This window comes from Prunus avium, chromosome 2 (assembly GCF_965620075.1).
Source record: "Prunus avium chromosome 2, drPruAviu1.hap1.1, whole genome shotgun sequence".
Taxonomy (NCBI): Eukaryota; Viridiplantae; Streptophyta; class Magnoliopsida; order Rosales; family Rosaceae; genus Prunus; species Prunus avium.
The window spans coordinates 31,653,854-31,671,201 of NC_142285.1; the positions used below are offsets into that span (position 1 = coordinate 31,653,854).

General features: G+C 37.0%; 3 protein-coding genes across 4 annotated transcripts; 1 reads left to right on the plus strand and 2 right to left on the minus strand.

The window, feature by feature from the left end:
* Positions 1-3,438: 3,438 nt before the first annotated feature.
* On the minus strand, positions 3,439-4,871 carry LOC110750951 (Preprotein translocase Sec, Sec61-beta subunit protein). Its single transcript, XM_021951342.2, has 2 exons — positions 4,741-4,871; positions 3,439-3,885 (listed from the first exon to the last, which is right to left on the minus strand). The coding sequence occupies exon 2, from the start codon at positions 3,880-3,882 to the stop codon at positions 3,631-3,633; it is 252 nt and encodes an 83-aa protein (XP_021807034.1). The 5' UTR covers positions 3,883-3,885; positions 4,741-4,871; the 3' UTR covers positions 3,439-3,630.
* A 564-nt stretch (positions 4,872-5,435) lies between these two features.
* Positions 5,436-9,380, minus strand: LOC110750936 (F-box protein At5g51370). Its single transcript, XM_021951332.2, has 2 exons — positions 7,982-9,380; positions 5,436-6,191 (listed from the first exon to the last, which is right to left on the minus strand). The coding sequence occupies exons 1-2, from the start codon at positions 9,205-9,207 to the stop codon at positions 5,918-5,920; spliced, it is 1,500 nt and encodes a 499-aa protein (XP_021807024.1). The 5' UTR covers positions 9,208-9,380; the 3' UTR covers positions 5,436-5,917.
* Positions 9,381-12,863: 3,483 nt separating this feature from the next.
* UNE10 (basic helix-loop-helix (bHLH) DNA-binding superfamily protein) lies at positions 12,864-16,570 on the plus strand. Of its 2 annotated transcripts, none has more exons than XM_021951160.2 (6): positions 12,864-13,270; positions 13,387-14,035; positions 14,197-14,301; positions 14,680-14,745; positions 14,920-15,136; positions 15,760-15,897. In XM_021951160.2, exons 1-5 carry the CDS (start codon positions 13,170-13,172, stop codon positions 15,085-15,087), a joined length of 1,089 nt encoding a protein of 362 aa, XP_021806852.1. In that variant the 5' UTR covers positions 12,864-13,169; the 3' UTR covers positions 15,088-15,136; positions 15,760-15,897. The 2 variants fall into 2 exon arrangements, with proteins under 2 accessions (XP_021806852.1, XP_021806845.1); XM_021951153.2 differs by lacking the exon at positions 14,920-15,136 and adding an exon at positions 16,240-16,570 and having other exon boundaries at positions 12,879-13,270; positions 15,760-16,110.
* The last annotated feature ends 778 nt before the right edge of the window (positions 16,571-17,348 follow it).

The window sequence follows — 17,348 nt, forward strand, 5'->3', positions numbered from 1 at the left end:
CTTTACTTCAAAACCAGAAACGGTGCCCTTGGTGACATTTGAAGCAGCACATAATCAAATTCACATCATGAGTTTTTCTCATCATAGACAGTTCAAAAAATTTAATGGATAAAAGGAAGAAATGGAAAAAAAAATAAAAATAAAACAATCCGAGGATATATGCAACAAATAGCATACAAACGAAAAATATAAGCTCCAAAAGGAACCTCTACGGCATACATTCATTTGTTGTGCTGCTATTTAACCACGTATTTTTTTAATACCAAAATAACACATGAAAACAGAATGAGAGATTATTTGGTAATGAACAAGTACCAATCTACAATATATGCAGGTACAGTCGATATTGGTGCTGCTATTTCCACTCACATGTCTTATTTCTCCGCTCACATTTTAATGAAAATATTGAATCAAATAGTACTTCATCATGCTTTCACAAGTTTCTATATATACAATATTACCCATCCTCAAAATGTGAATCAAATATAAGAATCCAAAGAGAAATATATGAATCAAATATGTTTCCCACAGTAATATTCACTCTAAAACAAAAGAAAAACGTTGAAAAAGAATGAAACATATGTAATCAAATTTCCAAAATAAAAATATATATGTATATACACACACACATATATCATACCTGGTACCAATGACAAAGAAGAAGAAAAAAACATGAGCTATTGTAAGATGGAAATTTTGGTAAGAGAATAGGGGGTGAGAATATAAGGGAGTGAGGAAATAGGAAAGGTTGGTGAAAATATCAGGGCCCATCGATATTTGATCTCTATTATGATCTGTTGAAATTTGTTAATATTGACAAAATATCGACAATGTAATGCTACCATAACAGGTAATGTAGATCACTTCCCCAGAGCCAGAGAAGTGAAATAATCGTTCTAGAAAATTTAAAATGAAACCCAAGCTATAATATCTTGAAATTAAGAACACACACATATATATATATTAGGTATATAATATACCTGGGTTCTTGGAGTGGAAAGCTCAGTGGTGGGCAGGTCAGAGTAGAAACTATCTGCCTTGCGAGTGCAAAAAGTTGCAGAGCTGCTAAGTGGGCTGGAGCCACTGCTACAACCTCGTGGTGGAGATCGTGGCAAAGCATCCATGAGAGGGTTCATGCTCCAAGTTGCCTTTGAGTTTTTGAAGGTTCTGGTTGATAAGGAACGAGTGTCATGGTTTTTATTCAACTCCGACGACTTCGTAGCAGCCCCCTTGGGATTCATCATGCTGGGTTTCGTCCTCATGCTGTCGGTTTTGGAGAAACTTGGGTTCTTTCTTGTTTGAGATATCATTTTCTTGGAGTCTTTTGGTTCTTGAAATGTGGCCTAGTTTTTACTGCTATTGGCTGTCACAGTAAGAGAGAGGAGGAGGAGGAGGTTGATGGGGAAGAGAGAATTATTCCTGTCTGTGGTTCCTATTTGGGTACCATTAGGAATTGATAAGCTGTCTTCTACATAAAGCGCTTTTATATGGTTTTAGTCGCCTGCCCTAATAGAAACTTCTTTTATGGCAAGCGACCTATATGGAACGTTGGTATCTGTTAGAGAATTATGTAGATTTGTCCTTAATGTCTTAAGATTTGGTTTTGTTAATTTGTTGGATTTTTTTATCCATCTTTTTCTCTTTGATGCAAGCGATATTGAATAAGAGAGATAGCTGAACAGTGAACACACAAGACCTTAGTTATGGGATTGAATAAGAGAGAGTTGAACACACAAGACCTTAGTTACTGGGACAAATGATCTTCACCTCTTAAGCTACAATATCCTTGTGAATATTTATACATTTTAATCATCTCTCCTTTGGTCTCAGGTGAGTTAATTCTCCTTTCAATGATATTTAATCTCACCAAACAAACTATTTAAATGATTACTATAAATGATAGAAGAAAAATAAACCCCAGGTTTTTGGATATGTATCAACACATTCAATGGAAAATAATGATGTATTATATAAAATTAACCGTGAATTGCATGTTAACTATAAAGGATAGTAAAGTCATACTTGCAATATAAATGCATATTATGAATGCCATAAAAGTTTATTATTTTATTTATTCATAATAATTATGAAAAGTTTATAGAAAGTGTTCAATAATTAAGAAAGAAATTATTTTTGATATACATATAAATTTGAGTTATTTAAGTGACAAAAAAATTTAGGACAAATTCTTCCTAGATGGTAAGCAAATTGAATGGGTAATAATAAATTCCATTAAGGAAATGATAACTGTATTGAAAATTAAGACAATAAGACTATATTGAAGAGGGGATGTTGTCTGAATAGTTTGAAAAGTAAATTATATTCGGCACTATAGTTGCTTTGACTTGTATTTGTTTTTATCAATAAATTACTATGGTTTATTCTAAAAATTAGAATAAAATTTGCAGTGAGAGGTCTTTATCTTTTACATTATCTCATTTGTTTTGATTTTATTAAGGTTAAGCATTTTGGGTTTAGGAGTTCGTTAATGTTTAGAGAATATATTGAAAACTATAATTAAATAAAAATTACAAGAAATTTGTAACTCAAGTAGTTAAGAACATAAAAAATTAACAAAAATAAAAAACGACCTTTTTGGCCGGATCGAAGACCTTGTTTTAGAATACACCCCACTAACTCAGGGTTTTTTTTTTCTTTCTTGAAACAACCTGCTAGGCGAGTTCATCAAAAACTGCCACCCCTTATGCTTCCTCCTATTTCATAATATTAATCATCGTCTTTGAATCTTGTCACAGCTGAACGAGTCTGGAAAAGTTTTGTTTCAAATTCTGGGTTTGGTTTGATTTGTTTTTCTCCGATTGCTACTCTTATTAAGGTTTGCGCGTCATGTAAATGGTTGTTGCTTTTTTTTCTTTCTTTGTGTTGCTTCTTTTCATCTTTACTTTTTATTTTATGCTTCGTTGTCTTTGATAGCTTGATTTGCTTTGCTTACACTGTGAATATGCTTCGATCAATTTTTTGGGGTGTCCCAACAGAGAGAATTGGGGAATTTTGAAAAGGATAGATGCAGACAAAGGATTGGTATTTGTACGAGAGCTGGGACCAAACCCTGTTTCTCACAAACTATTTGCCCCATTTGGAAATAGTTTTCCAAATAGTTTTCCATTAACCAGAAAAAAACCCGAGAAAAAGCAGAGAATCCCGATCCCCAAGTATGCAAAGGCTTCTGGGGTCGTTCTGGGGTGGAGGGTACTTGGTTACGCATTCTCAAAGTTCATCTTACTTTCCCCCATACAAAAGCCTTTGCAAACCAGTGCAGTGGATTTACCATCAAGGGATTGCTCAGCCTCAAAATTTTACACAAGAATCCCAAGTCTTGCACCGTGTCCATTTTATATTCAAGCGATCGATATCAAATTGTGCTCATTATCTAAAATCCATCCAGTGGCCAGCATTCATTCAAAAAATTGATCAAACTGTAGAAGAGGAGGAGGGCCTAGAATTCCATTTTAAGTAAAGGAGGCTCTAGTTCTAATACACTGAACCAAAAATGTCTAAAACTCTGCTTCAACGATTCGCATATTACAAAGAAAGCTTATAAAACCGAAGTTCATTCATAAAACACCATATTGAGTCTTGTTTCCTATTGTTAGCACAGCACCCTTCCTTCTAAGCCTCTCTGCGTACAAAGTAGAGCTTACCCATGACATGAAGAACGGCAACAAAGGCAATGAAACCAATGCTCATGATGAGAACAACATTCGGGGAGATCTTGAGTCCCGGGGCATCATCAGTGTAAAACTGGAGCATTGTCCCTGCTGCACCGCCTGAAGCACCTCCACTTGTCGTCCTCCTCCTTCGCATGCTTGCAGTAGCTGCAGCACTTCCCCTTGGGGCAGGTGCTCCACCGCCTAGAACCATTTTCTGTTACCACCAACTCAGACCTTTAGAACCTCAATCCAACCTTTATGGTACAAAAATAAAGGACCAAATCCACACACATAGGGAGAAAAAAAAAACAAGGACAAAAAAGCTTCTAGGAGAGGAGTTTGGCATTATTCAAGAACAGACCTAGATGGAGATTTGACAATTCTGTAAACATATAGAATAGAACTCATAAAGAAAGAGTTTTATAAACTGATCCAACATATGCAAAATCAAAGCTTTTTGTTCTCCAATTCAAGTTGATGACACATGAATTTGATTCCAAACAGAATTGACCAGAATGATTAGCATAACCAACTTAAAGGCCAAACAAAAACAAACAAGAACGTATAGTATTGCATTAACAGTAATTGGGGTTCAGAGACTAGCAGCTGCAGAACCGTTTAATAGCTGATTAACTTCTGTAGTCAAAATCCATCAACTCGATTTCTACATATTTACAGTTTAAACTAAAAGCACCCATCTGTGTATCAAAATGATAACATGCATGCAGAGATCTACAGAATAGGGCAATTTGAAAGAAAAATAGGAATATTAGCAGAAACAAAATATTAATCCAAATGAAAATTCAAACAACAAAAAAATACAGAAAACAAAGAGAAAATTCGGATGATTATACAGAAATTAAGAGAACCTAATACTCAATTGAGCAACGAAAAGTTTCGATTTTTCACAACAAATCAGATCCAGTAACACAATCACGAAAAAAAGCAGTAAAAGATCTGCAATCAGAATTAACAGGAAAAAAAAACACCAAACTGAAGATTGCATGCAGTAGATCTGCAAGGTTACACGAACAAATCGAAGGAGAGAAGAGGAAGGAGAAGAACTGACCTGAGTCGACTCGGTGAAGAGAACGAGTTGAGATGCTGGCGTGTATCGAAGGTTGAAGATCCGAGAAGGGTTTTTGACTCCGATGGGCTGAAAATCCGTTTTATTATGTAACGCAAACGCGTTGGCGTTTCTTTTTGTCTACGTGGCTTGACCGCTTGACGCTTCCACGCCTACTCCACCAATTGTTTCCTGCCACGTCAAATCTGACGTATGCAGTCCTGCCAAATATCACCGCTTTTATTTTATTTCAAATATTTATATATTTTAATTATATTTACGTATAAATTTTGAAGAGGAAATGTCCAAGACAGCTTTCAAATACGATGACCGATTGGAAATTTGTGGACGTTTTTTTTTTTTTTTGTTGGTAAAAATTGTGGACGTTTTCATGAGAGGACAAGTGTGGATATTTCATTTTCAGCATAAGGTCTTCCGATTTAAATGGTAATTTCTGTCAAATTTGGATGACTAAATAATTTTTGATTGCTTAATTTATTTGCATAGATATCAGACAAATTAGAATAATCTACGGGAAAAATTAATTTAAAATAAAATAAAATGAGAACATGAGTTCTAATTTGAATACTAAAATGATAAACAAACTTGCGATGCCGTCGAAGAACCTATACTCGAACTCCAATCAGTTGAGACATTAACGTAATAGCGACGAAACAAAATCAACAACACCATAGCAGTTGCATGAAACCACAATGAGCTTGCTGATAATATGTCATTACATTCTGTGATAAAAGAACTTCATTCCTAGAACATGTTACATATCAATGATGTCGAAAGAGGAGATAAACTGTACTCGTGTTTTTGCTTGTTCTAACTACTAGCAAGTTAGTACAGCTACTTAATATGACAAAATTAGCATGACTAACCTTGCTGAACATTAAAGAAACAGGACTAGGCTTAAATCACATTGATAACTTGATGCTGAGCTGTGGACATCCAGGTTATCAACACACCAGTTGGGAGAGAGAGAGGGCTAGAACGTCTTTAAATGATGACAAACTCCTTTCGGCAGTCTTGCTGTATGCGAGGAAGCAAACCATCCTCTGTTATCATAATGATGGACATCCAACCTATCTATTTTGTGCGTTGATCCAAACACTGAACAACTGCTAAGTGATTTGATGCTCATTCAACCGAAGTCAAGATTCCCATCAAGAAGTTAAGGCTTTAAACTCTTGAAAAACCTGCCACCTTTCAGTCTCACTCCAGTCCCAGCAAGACTTGATGACAAGAGAGATCTGGTATTTGGTCGCCATGTCAACTCTATCAGAACAGAAAATAAGGTTGCCAAGGCAGGAGTTGTTTCACTGTCTGTTATATTTTTACATGATACTACTCTAAGCCTTTGAAGCTCTTTCCAACAAAGGAGCACCGACTCCAGACCTCCTGTTGTCAGCAGTGAGCATCCTTGCAGAGAAATCAGCTTCACCCTCCTATGTCGAGAAAAAGGGTAAAACCATTGCGAAGGGTAAAATTTGAAATCAATAAATAGGTGTTATTCAACATCAATCTCATGCTAGACAATGCCTCAAATCATTATACTTATCTACTCAAGCAGCCATTGATTGGAAGACCAGACTCAAACATAAGAATGATGGATAATCATACATCTAGCAGCCATGTTTTTCAATGATCCCGATAAATCATGAAAGCTTTGTGCATAATGATTCCTTTTCCTTCTCATAAACCCAAAAAGAAAGAAGGACTTCGGATCTACTGGGGAAAAGCTCTGATGTTTTCTGAAGGAAGTTCTGATGTTTCCGCATAATGCATGGGCCACTGACGAATGCATTTCCAAGTACCAACTTCGCTAAAAACTTATTCCACATTGATTTGTTTTCCAAGTATGCTATGTCTCTTTATGGAAATTCAAAATAATTGCAGTATAACTTGTAGTAGGAAAAGAATTACACCACATAATTATGTAATCATAGCAAATTAGTGTTCTCCAACTCATCAAATAAAAAGTATATTCATTAAACCTACGACATATGACATCTTTGTGAATTCTACTTTTAGGAGTCTTATGCTTGTAGTATTTTCAATTGGACTGCTTAGTGTGAATTCCAATTTTCTTTTGGACTGAGATTTATTTGAGTTGAGACTGATCTCGAGCTATAGTTTTCTACAGCCAATGTAATGTTGATTATTCTAACAAAGGCTTTTCTTTGGAATAATGGTTTAGCTGGTGTCCTCTTGTTTCAGGATTGTGAGTAAAATTCACAGGGTTTACTTTACCAGCTCGTCCAATTGACAATCCTACATGCTTGGGATGGTGAGAAACAAGTTGGGTCTGCAGTATAGAAAGATAAGGGGAAAAGAGGTCGTTTGGGATGGAGAAGCGACTACAAGTTTGTTAGTAATAACACGGACCTTGATAAAGAAAAAAAAATACTGCAACACACTAAGCAACTCCTTCAATAAACGAGAAGGAATATCTTAATTCCGTTAATTATACCCTAATTCTGTTATAGTACAATGAGGCATATTAACAGACATAAAAATTTTCCTTATTCTCGTGAACTTTCTTAGTTCAGAAACATATTTGATACCAGACTCCTCATTTTGCAACCTTCAGAACTGTGTAAGTTTTATTGAAGAACTTTAAAACTTAAAGAGTTAATTGGGTTTTGGCCAATTCACCACACGTTAAAACTTTAGAGTTGACAATTCGTAATAACTCATAAAATCCTTGCATTACCTATGATTAAGATTATAAATGTAATTATCAAGGAATCTATTCAAATCATAAAAAAATAGGTCTAAAAAAGGAATTTAGTGAAGCTATTTGAGACATTCTGATATTTGGAACTCTACAAGGATCAAGTGCCTGCCTGGATCAAATACCATGGGAGATAGAGGCCACAAAAACTTAGTGGAAAGTCTGATTTTCATGATCATCGTTCCCGAAAACAATTCACATTTCAAATCTCTATAACATTATTTAGTTAGCCTTGGATGACTGGATTAGAAGCATTCAGTAAACATAATAAAGGTGGGAGAAGATGGTGGAGTCCCAGATTTAAATGGGCCTGCCTTTTCAAGGCAGTTGTAGCCTTAAAAGCAGAGATTATTCTCACAAGTTCCATTCCAATCTTTCACTGGAAGAGCTAATCATAAATGGACCACAGATCTAAAATCAATTAAGAGGTTTGCATGGTATGAGTGATTCAGACAACAAAAAGAGATAAGCACAAATGAGGGAAGAAAAAAAATATCGTACCTACAAATACTCGCAAATGCAAATACTTCATCCACCAACCCCCAACAATCCTGCAGAACAATATCCCTAACAGCCTCACACACCAAGAACAATGCTCTCACACCATGCTTATCCCTCACTTGACACCGCCGCAAATGCAACTCCTCAATGGTGGGACAAAATCCCAAGTGCTCATCAGGGCCGGGGTTTGAATCAATGTCCTTGCAAGACTCAAGCGTCAAAGTCTTCAAATTCCCACAAAAGGGCAGAGCAGCCAACCACCCACCATCCATCCTATGATCATTGAGAGTCAACTCCTCAAGCATTTGGCAACACTGCCCAATTGCCTTAATCCCATCATAGCTCCCTTCACACCCACAAAGCTCAAGCTTCACTAACCTCCTACACCCCTGAGCTAAAATTGTCAACCCAATATCCGAAATCACTGCCCTGTAAAACCCATCAACGCAAGCAATCAATTTCACAATCTGCAAGTTCCTACACGTACTAATTCCCTTCAACGCCAAGTCTCCACAACAATGCAGCTCCAATTCCTGCAGTGTTTGACAATCCTCAGCAATCCTCAACAACCCATTTTCACTGGCACCTATAACCGCAATTCGGCGCAAATTCGGGTACGAACTGGCAATCAACCCGAGCCCATCATCCACCACACTGTTCTTCAACACATCACTTTCCTCAATAAACCCATTTGGGCTGAAAAGCGAGTCGATATGAACAGTCAAAGCCTTCCTCGTCACAAGAATCCCCGAATTCCGCGGCGACCGAATGCAAGCATGGACGATATCAAACTCAGTGAGGTTCGGGAACCGGGCGAAGACCCGACCGGAGTCCAAAAATCCCCAATCAAAGACCTTTACAGATTGCACCAAGCGGCCATGGAGGTACAGCCAGCGCTTGCAGACAAGGGAGTTGGGGAGGTACTGGGAAATTGGGAGCTTGGAGAAGATGGAGAGGAGAAGCTCATCGGATAAGAGGGAGGTGGAATCTGGTGCGGGAGGGTCTAGGGTAAGGGAATTGAACCCAGAAGAGAGGTCAGACTCAGAGTGAGGAGAAGGTGAAGCAGTTGAAGGAGAGAGAGAGCTGTGGTGGTGGTGGTGGCTCTGAAGCTGCATCTTCATGATAACATACTTGAGAGCTTGGTCTGGGAGGCTCAATGGCCTTGGCCTCTTCAGAACTTGTGACTTTGTTGGGCTTCCAGATTTTCTGTCTGGTGAATATGACATTTGTCAAAGCTCAAGAGAAAGCAAATAAAAGGGCAAAAGCAAATAATTAAATTTAAAAAAGCTCACTAATTAGGGTTAGGGTTTGCAAAAATCCAATCTTTTGTTAATCACAGTCTCTCTTTCTTTCTCTCTCTACATTCTGGAAAAAAGATCGGATTTTGGATAAATGAAGTGTATGTGAAATGTTAATGTAAGTGAGGAAGTAAAAACGATTCTGTTATCCAGTGCAGCGCCACCGACGGTTAACTAAAACTAGAGGTGAAATTCATCGACCAAAACGAAGTTTTGATGACGTGGAACGAGATCATTGGAGGATGTAGTCATAACGAGTGGGGTGGTTGGTAGAGGATCAGTTGTGATCTTGTTGTTGGTTTTGGGCTGGGAATGATCAACAAATTTGTTTTTGGCATCATAGATTTCGGAGGCGATAACGAGAGCATCATTCGATTCCGAAAGCAAATTAATAGTTTGTCTCGTGTGAGGGGTAACAAAATTTGGCAGTGTTTGGAAAGTACAACTCAAAACTCCCAAGTCCTACGTTAAATAAAAACAAGTACAGCTCAAATTACTTTTTTAGGATAAACATGCTCCCTTTTGCCCTTTATTTCCACATAATGATATAATAATTGCATTTTTCTTTTTTTCCCTTTTTGTGCTTTTTTTTTTTGCAGGTGTAATCAAGAAGAGAGTAAAGTGAGCAATGAAACCTATATCATTGTTGTTGGATTGCATTTTAGGATTGATAATCGGATATGGAAAGGATCATCTAATTTTGGAACGCCAAATTTATGAGATATTATTACTCAAAAGAGTTGTGTTTTTGTTAGGTTTTGATTACAATTTCAATTGGTGATCGCTTGTGTTAATACAAGTTTTAGATAATCTAGTAAGTCTTTAAGTAAAAGATTCAACTGAGTTTATTGGACTCATCCATGAGTATTATTCAATCATTTGAATCAATCTAATTTATGATTTTTCAAGTATTGAATTACATATTATAACGTGAATCCCACATAACTTTTTGATCCTCTCTCTCTCTCTCTCATGCTATGCAAGTTTCCATATATGATGTGGAACTTAAGTCCTTACATATACATGATAGTATGATGTTATGAATAATTAGGGGGCGTTTAGTATCCTATTCAAATATGGAACTCAAAAACTTTGATTTTTTTTAAAAACAAGGAGTTCTTAAATCTATTTTTAAGATTCAAAAACTTGTTTGGTATACAACTTGAAAACTGTTTTCAAATCTTAAAAATTTGTGAACTTGTGGGTTGTTAGAAAAAAACTGAAAAAAAAACATATATTTTTTGTTTTTAATAGTTGGGGTGGTTTTTAGTTGTTTTTGAGTTTAAGTTTTTAAAAATAGGGTTACCAAACAGGTTTTCTTTCTTTTGGACTCAAATTCTGTTTTTGAGTTTAAAAAGTTGGATTCAAGTTGAATACCAAACAGGCCCTTAATGTTCGCATCATCAAAGTTGTTGACACATGATATAGTAATAATTATTTATTTCTGTAGTTAACAAGTAAAGATTACTATGTATCATCTACCACATTATTTGATAAACAAGTATGAATTCTTCAACAATAAAGGATTAATATCATTTAACTAATAAATTGGCAATTTGGAAGCCCTTCAAATACAACTTCCCATAAACTTGTCAAAACTACTTTTTATTTTTGGCTAGAGTAACTTTCAGTCAACGACCTTTAGGTGGGGGAAAAACTAAAAAATCAAATTAGATATATGAGAATGTTACAAGAACCCTAATTTGAGAATGTCATTGTTTGGACACTTTGCATCTCATCATGCCAACAGCTGACATTTTGTTAGTATGACTTGGAAATGTGAGTGATTATTATTTGATTGAAATTGGCCCTCGTGATATCCCAAAAGCTATATCTTCCCTCGTGATATCTGCCCAAAAGCAATATCTATCTCGTTAACAAACTGCCAATACAACACCTATTTCTAAAGCATCAAACGTCAACCTCTCTCTCTCTCTCTCTCTCTCTCTCTCTCTCTCTCTCTCCATGATCTTTACTTCCTCTTTTACTCTTTTCGGTTATGAAATACAAAACCACATCAACATGGATACCACAAAGCTTTCGGTAGAAGTGGATGCAAAGCCCATTATAAGCCCATCTACTTGTTATTATGTTCAGACCGTTGGCCCATTGGATATGGATTTTGGTGAGAGAAGAATGTGGTATTGTGGGAAGTGACCTAGGCTTCCAAACCTCACTTTAACTTTGTCGCCCTAGTGTCGTGCCTAAGGTGCTTGAAATTTGAACTTAAGACTTCCTCCAATATAGCAAGAGCTAAAATACTACGAGACTAAAAATGGATGGTTTCATATTTTTCTAACCAAGAAAATCGTCGGTTACCAACTGATTCGAACTGACCCGTTTGGAACATATTTCAACAGGAACATTTACCAAACGAGTTAAGTGTGCTCGTTTTCTCATTTAAGGATCAAATCTAATCCCTATATACAGTCATTGAATTGAGTCGATTTATTGGCATTTGAAGAAAAAAGCTTTGAACAAACTTTAATGAGACCCTGCCCTTTGTCTCTCTAGCCGTACAACAGTGACATTGCAACTTACAAAACAAAAGGGGCGGTCAAATCTTGGCGGAGGTTGGGGCCTTGAGTCTTCAAAGAAATTAAATAGAAGGCTGCTGCGTGGCGATGAGCTGTGGGTGAAGAAGAGAAGAAGGTGTCTACTATCCATTGTAATATAGCACTACATCACCCACGTACAAATCCTTACATCACTCACTCACTCACTCACTCACTACTAGGCAGCCCCTTGACCAAAAATTCCAGTTTCCCACGCGCAGTTTCCAATATAAGCTATCTTAGTTGTTTGTTGTTTTTTTGTTAGGCTGAGAACTCTGCCTTCAATTCATTTCACACCACAATTCACCCCTTGATATATATCTCTCTCTCTCTCTCTCTCTACCACATAATCTGTTCCATGTTCAGTTTGTGATAGGAAGAGAGTTTCATTAATTTGCCTTTGTCTTTCTCTTGGTAATGGGAAACCTTCATGACCCACCCTCTCTCATAATTATTATTAGGTATAAGAAATTTCGAATACTTGCAAATTATACATATGGTATAAATCTATAAGTGGATGAATATAACTTTATATTTTACTTAACTCCTCACCATAGTGTTAGGAATACAACGAGATTGGGACTTTTGTAAGGACTTGTAGAATTCTTCACATATATACGATGGTATTATGATTATCGATCGACCGACAATTGAGGTGCAATGAACAGTCGACCGGCACACAAAAGAAGGCTTCTCTCCTTCTCTCCTTCTCTCTCTTTCTCATCCTACGGTGTTGCATCATTGAGCATATATGTATATGTAACATGTCTTAGATGGTAATTCTCCGTTGTACAAATCAAGCCAGAGACGTCCCCATCTTCCCATCATTTAATCTACACATTACAGACACCTATAATAAAATCAATGTATCATTGCTATGCAAACACACACCCACACATTGACACGTACGACCTCAAAGATTTTTGTTTTGAATGAACTCTTCTTATTTATTATTTATTTTTTTCTTTTTCTTTTTATTGCTGCAACAACTTTTCGGTATCTGTAATTTTCTCCTAATGTCAGATAGTATACATTAAAGCCTGTCAGACATTTCCTTAATTTCCATTGCTATTATTAGCCACCAGCACTGGGACATTAAAAAACGACCCGGCCTCTATCTTTTTCTCTCTCTCTCTCTCTCATTCAGCAACTTCTCATTGCCCCTTTTTCTCAATCTCAAACACTTTGGAGCCGGTCCTGTTTCACACAAATTAACACAAAATAATTGAAGAAGAAGAAGAAGAAGAAAGAAAGAAATATATTACCCTCTTCTCTCTCCCTGCTCTACACATTAACACAAGAAACTCAAATAAAGTGAAGTCTCTTGGTCTCAAAATGAACCAGTGTGTTCCCAGCTGGGATCTTGATGACATTTCTACTCCACCTGCTCCTAGGCTCTCTCTTCGCTCTTCCGCTCCATCTGATGATGTCCCCATGTATGAATCTCTCTCTCTCTCTCTCTCTCTATCTCTCTCTACTTGTTATATATGTACATGGTTTGGTTAATTAATTATCCAAGTGAAGCACTTAAATTATTTGTGTGTATATGCAGGTTGAACTATGAAGTAGCAGAGCTGACATGGGAAAACGGCCAGGTAGCCATGCACGGCTTAGGTCTGCCGCGCCTGCCGGCGAAGCCCTCATTAACCACTGCGAAGTACACCACCTGGGACAAGCCCCGGGCAAGTGGTACCCTCGAGTCAATAGTCAACCAAGCCACCTCTACTTTGCCCCCTCCCAGTAAACCCCCCTTCGATTCTTCCGGTGGCGGCGCTAAAGGGGAACTAGTAACCTGGTTTGATCACCATCGCGCTGCTGCTGTTCGTTCAACTACAGCAGTAGCTCCCTCCACCACTATGACTATGGACGCTTTGGTTCCGTGCAGAAACCAAAGCGATAACTCAAGTAGTCATATGATGGAGTCCATGTCCATGCCTGGTGTGATTTCAGGCTCGGACATGGTTGGGTGTTCCACTAGAGTGGAGTCCTGCAGTGGCGCTACAGGCGCCGCCACCCAGGATGACGACACCATGCCTTCAGGGAAACACGGGAGTTTGTCACGTGTCCCCGAAACACCAGAGTGGAGCAGCAGATCCCAGAGCGTGTGCGGTAGCGCGACGTTTGGGATGGATAGTCAGCCTGTCACACTTGACAGTACAAAGGCAAGCGACCATGACTCCGTTTGTCACAGTAAACCACAGGCAAACTCTCCCTACTTTTACTCTGCTAATTAATACAAACATTTTCAATGATTTTAAGAAATAAGTTAATGGATTTATTTGTTTGATGATTGTTTAGTTATTTTATTTACTTATTTGATTTTTTTTATTTATCATTACTTGTTGTTTTGTTATTTTTGAAGAGGGAGGCAGGCGATGAAGATAACAGAAAGAAACGAAGTACTGGAAAATCCTCAGTTTCTACAAAGAGGAGTAGGGCTGCTGCTATTCATAACCAATCTGAACGTGTATGTTATACATCTTCATTCAAACTATGTGGATTTTGCATCCAATTCCATCATACACCATGATCATCTTTTATTACGGGACATGACATGTTATTTTGTTGGACTGTGAAATAAAACGCTTGGTCCTACTTGTAATTTACAATTTAATACCACCTATTTAAAATTGTATTTTCTATGAGGAGAGAGATACATAACTCATAGAAGCGAATGATTGGGTAGTATAAAGTAGGTGATAGATAGCATCAAAACAGTACTAGGAAAGAACAGTATTTGACCTTCTTTGGAAAGAAATTATCATTTGGGGAGATGGGGGTTGTTTCGTAATATCGCAATTAATTTTTCTTAATAATCAAGCTCTCTATGTTTTTTTTCTTTCAGAAAAGGAGAGATAAGATCAACCAAAGGATGAAGACGCTGCAGAAACTGGTCCCAAATTCCAGTAAGGTATGATGTTCCACTTTTGGGTTTTGTGCACTATTTTTATGGTTTTAGTTCTATCGAATCATATTACGAACCAAAAAGAATCTCAAAATTATCGAATACTTATTCATATTTATAGTTTCATTGTAAGGAATGAAAGTCTTAATCTATTCTAATCGTAACTCATGTATGACGTAGGAACGTATAATTAATGAACTACTAATTTACCCACACCCACAACAAGAGAACGGTATACACCCACGACAAGAGTTGTATCGTTCCCGTCTTCCACATCTTTTGAATCAAAGAAAGAAGAGATACCAATTATCACTTAAGATTACAAACCATTTTTGTCTTCATTCATAGGGAGGATGCATGTTCAAGGCTAGTGACAAAAAAATAAGCCACTTTCAAGGTACTTTGGTTAGAGTTTGATTGATAAGCAGGCAGGGTTGCCAATTGCCATAAATGTGGTCCAAAAATTTAATTTTGCATTTACATGGTTGTGGTGTTTTTGGTGAATTCGATGATCCTAGTCCACATATCCATTTTGCAACCAGGTAAAATTGGCCAGCAGGTTGTTCGCTATGGGGACAACTACCTGGTTCCACATAAATCTTCCCAAGTGGTAGGCCCTATTGCTTCTGTATTGTGTTTGTCCCAAATAAGCAGTAACTTCATGTGTATATTACGCTATATAGTCTGTAACTTGTAGACCCAAGATGTGCAAAAATAGAGAACATAGGATAAAAGATCTGAAGTGCTTATAGTATCTACAGACTCATGTCAGTGCCTGTTCTACTAGTCTGTAACGGTCACTCACGATTTCTGACTGTAGGTCACTGTGAGATTTACATTTAATCAACGTTGGATTGACTTTGAAAAAAATCCGAAATTGAATGTGAAATGAATATTTTGTATTTTGTTGATGTAGGTTTTAGGAAAAGTTAATTGAGTGTATTATTTCAAGATAAAGTGAGCTACATTTAGAAACATGGGGGGCAACATTTGAGCTTGACATTTAACGTTTTATTTCAGACTGATAAAGCTTCAATGCTAGACGAAGTGATTGAGTATTTGAAAAATTTGCAAGCACAAATCCAAATGATGAGCAGGATGAACATGCCAGCCATGATGTTGCCAATGGCCATGCAACAGCAACTTCAAATGTCCATGATGGCCGCAGCCCCAAGAAACATGGGAATGGGAATGGGAATGGGAATGGACATGAACACTATGGGCCGCCCCAACATCCCGGTCATCTCCCCGGTTCTTCACCCGACCGCATTCATGCCCATGGCCTCATGGGATGGCTCCGGCGGGGATAGGTCTGCTTCAGCAACAGCAATGCCTGATCCTTTGTCCGCCTTCCTTGCATGCCAATCACAAGTATGTTTATGCCTATACTATATGGACAGTAATATTTGTTCATAAGTTACATTCTTGCATGTTATATTGGCAGACTTTGAATGAGCGTTCTTAATTACATTCTTTACTAAATGTGCACATTCTTTTCAGCCTATGACAATGGATGCATACGGCATGATGGCAGCCATGTATCAGCAATTCCATCAACCTCCAGCATCTAGTTCGAAGAGCTAAGCTTTAAATTCATGCTCCATATCTTGATTGATTTCAAGAAGGGCCAAGAATTGGTTTCAACCTGTGAAGTTTCAAATGCTTTGGTGCGACCGATAGATACCGTATATGATTGGTATTTAATGGGAACATTTAATGAAAATAATATTTTTGACTTCACGGAAATTCATTTGGCGGCTCAGTCTAAATTGGACTATTTCAATTCAATCAAACTTATATTTTAATCGTTATTTGATGAATTCATAAATGATGTGACTTGACTTATTAAATTGAATAATTATCCAACGTATTGTATCAATCAATTAACGTGCAAGTTCAGCAAGAAAAAAAGTATTATGAGGTGAAAGGATTAGAACATGAATAAAAACTGAGTTGAGAAGTTGGAGGAAAGAAATCATCAAATTTAAAACACACCTAAGTTTGATTGGGTTGGATTCTGATAGCTACAGATGGCCAACAAATAACATGCCATGCTTGCATAAAGATGAACATTTAAATGATTGGATGCTCATTTGTCAACTTTGATCAACATGTCACCTCCCATATTCGTCAAAAAGGGTTCGTCCTCTCATGTTATCATTATACTGTAGCTTGAATGACTCTGGCCAGTTTATTTGTGTAACTAAAATCTTATTAATAAAGTACCTTCATTTTTATTTATTTTTAGTTTGAAGTACCCTCATTTTTTATGGTGCTTAGGATGCCAAGCTCTAGTATCCAGGATTTAAACAATATATCAGTGTTTCAGAATATATAACTTTTCCTATTCATGAACTTCAAATTTGTGGTGATCAAATTTTCTTTGCTCATTCTTATATTGTTTAGATAAATAGGCATTCTTATATTGTGTAAATAGTTATAGAAACATTGTTAGTTTTTAGTAAATGGCTCCCCTCGAACAAATTATACATAAATAACTTAAATATATTAGCTTTAACATGTAGTTTTTGAATACTTATGTATCTTTATATATCGGCTATTCTAACCTTACAATTCTAGCTTCGTTCCTACTCAAACGAGTGCTGAGA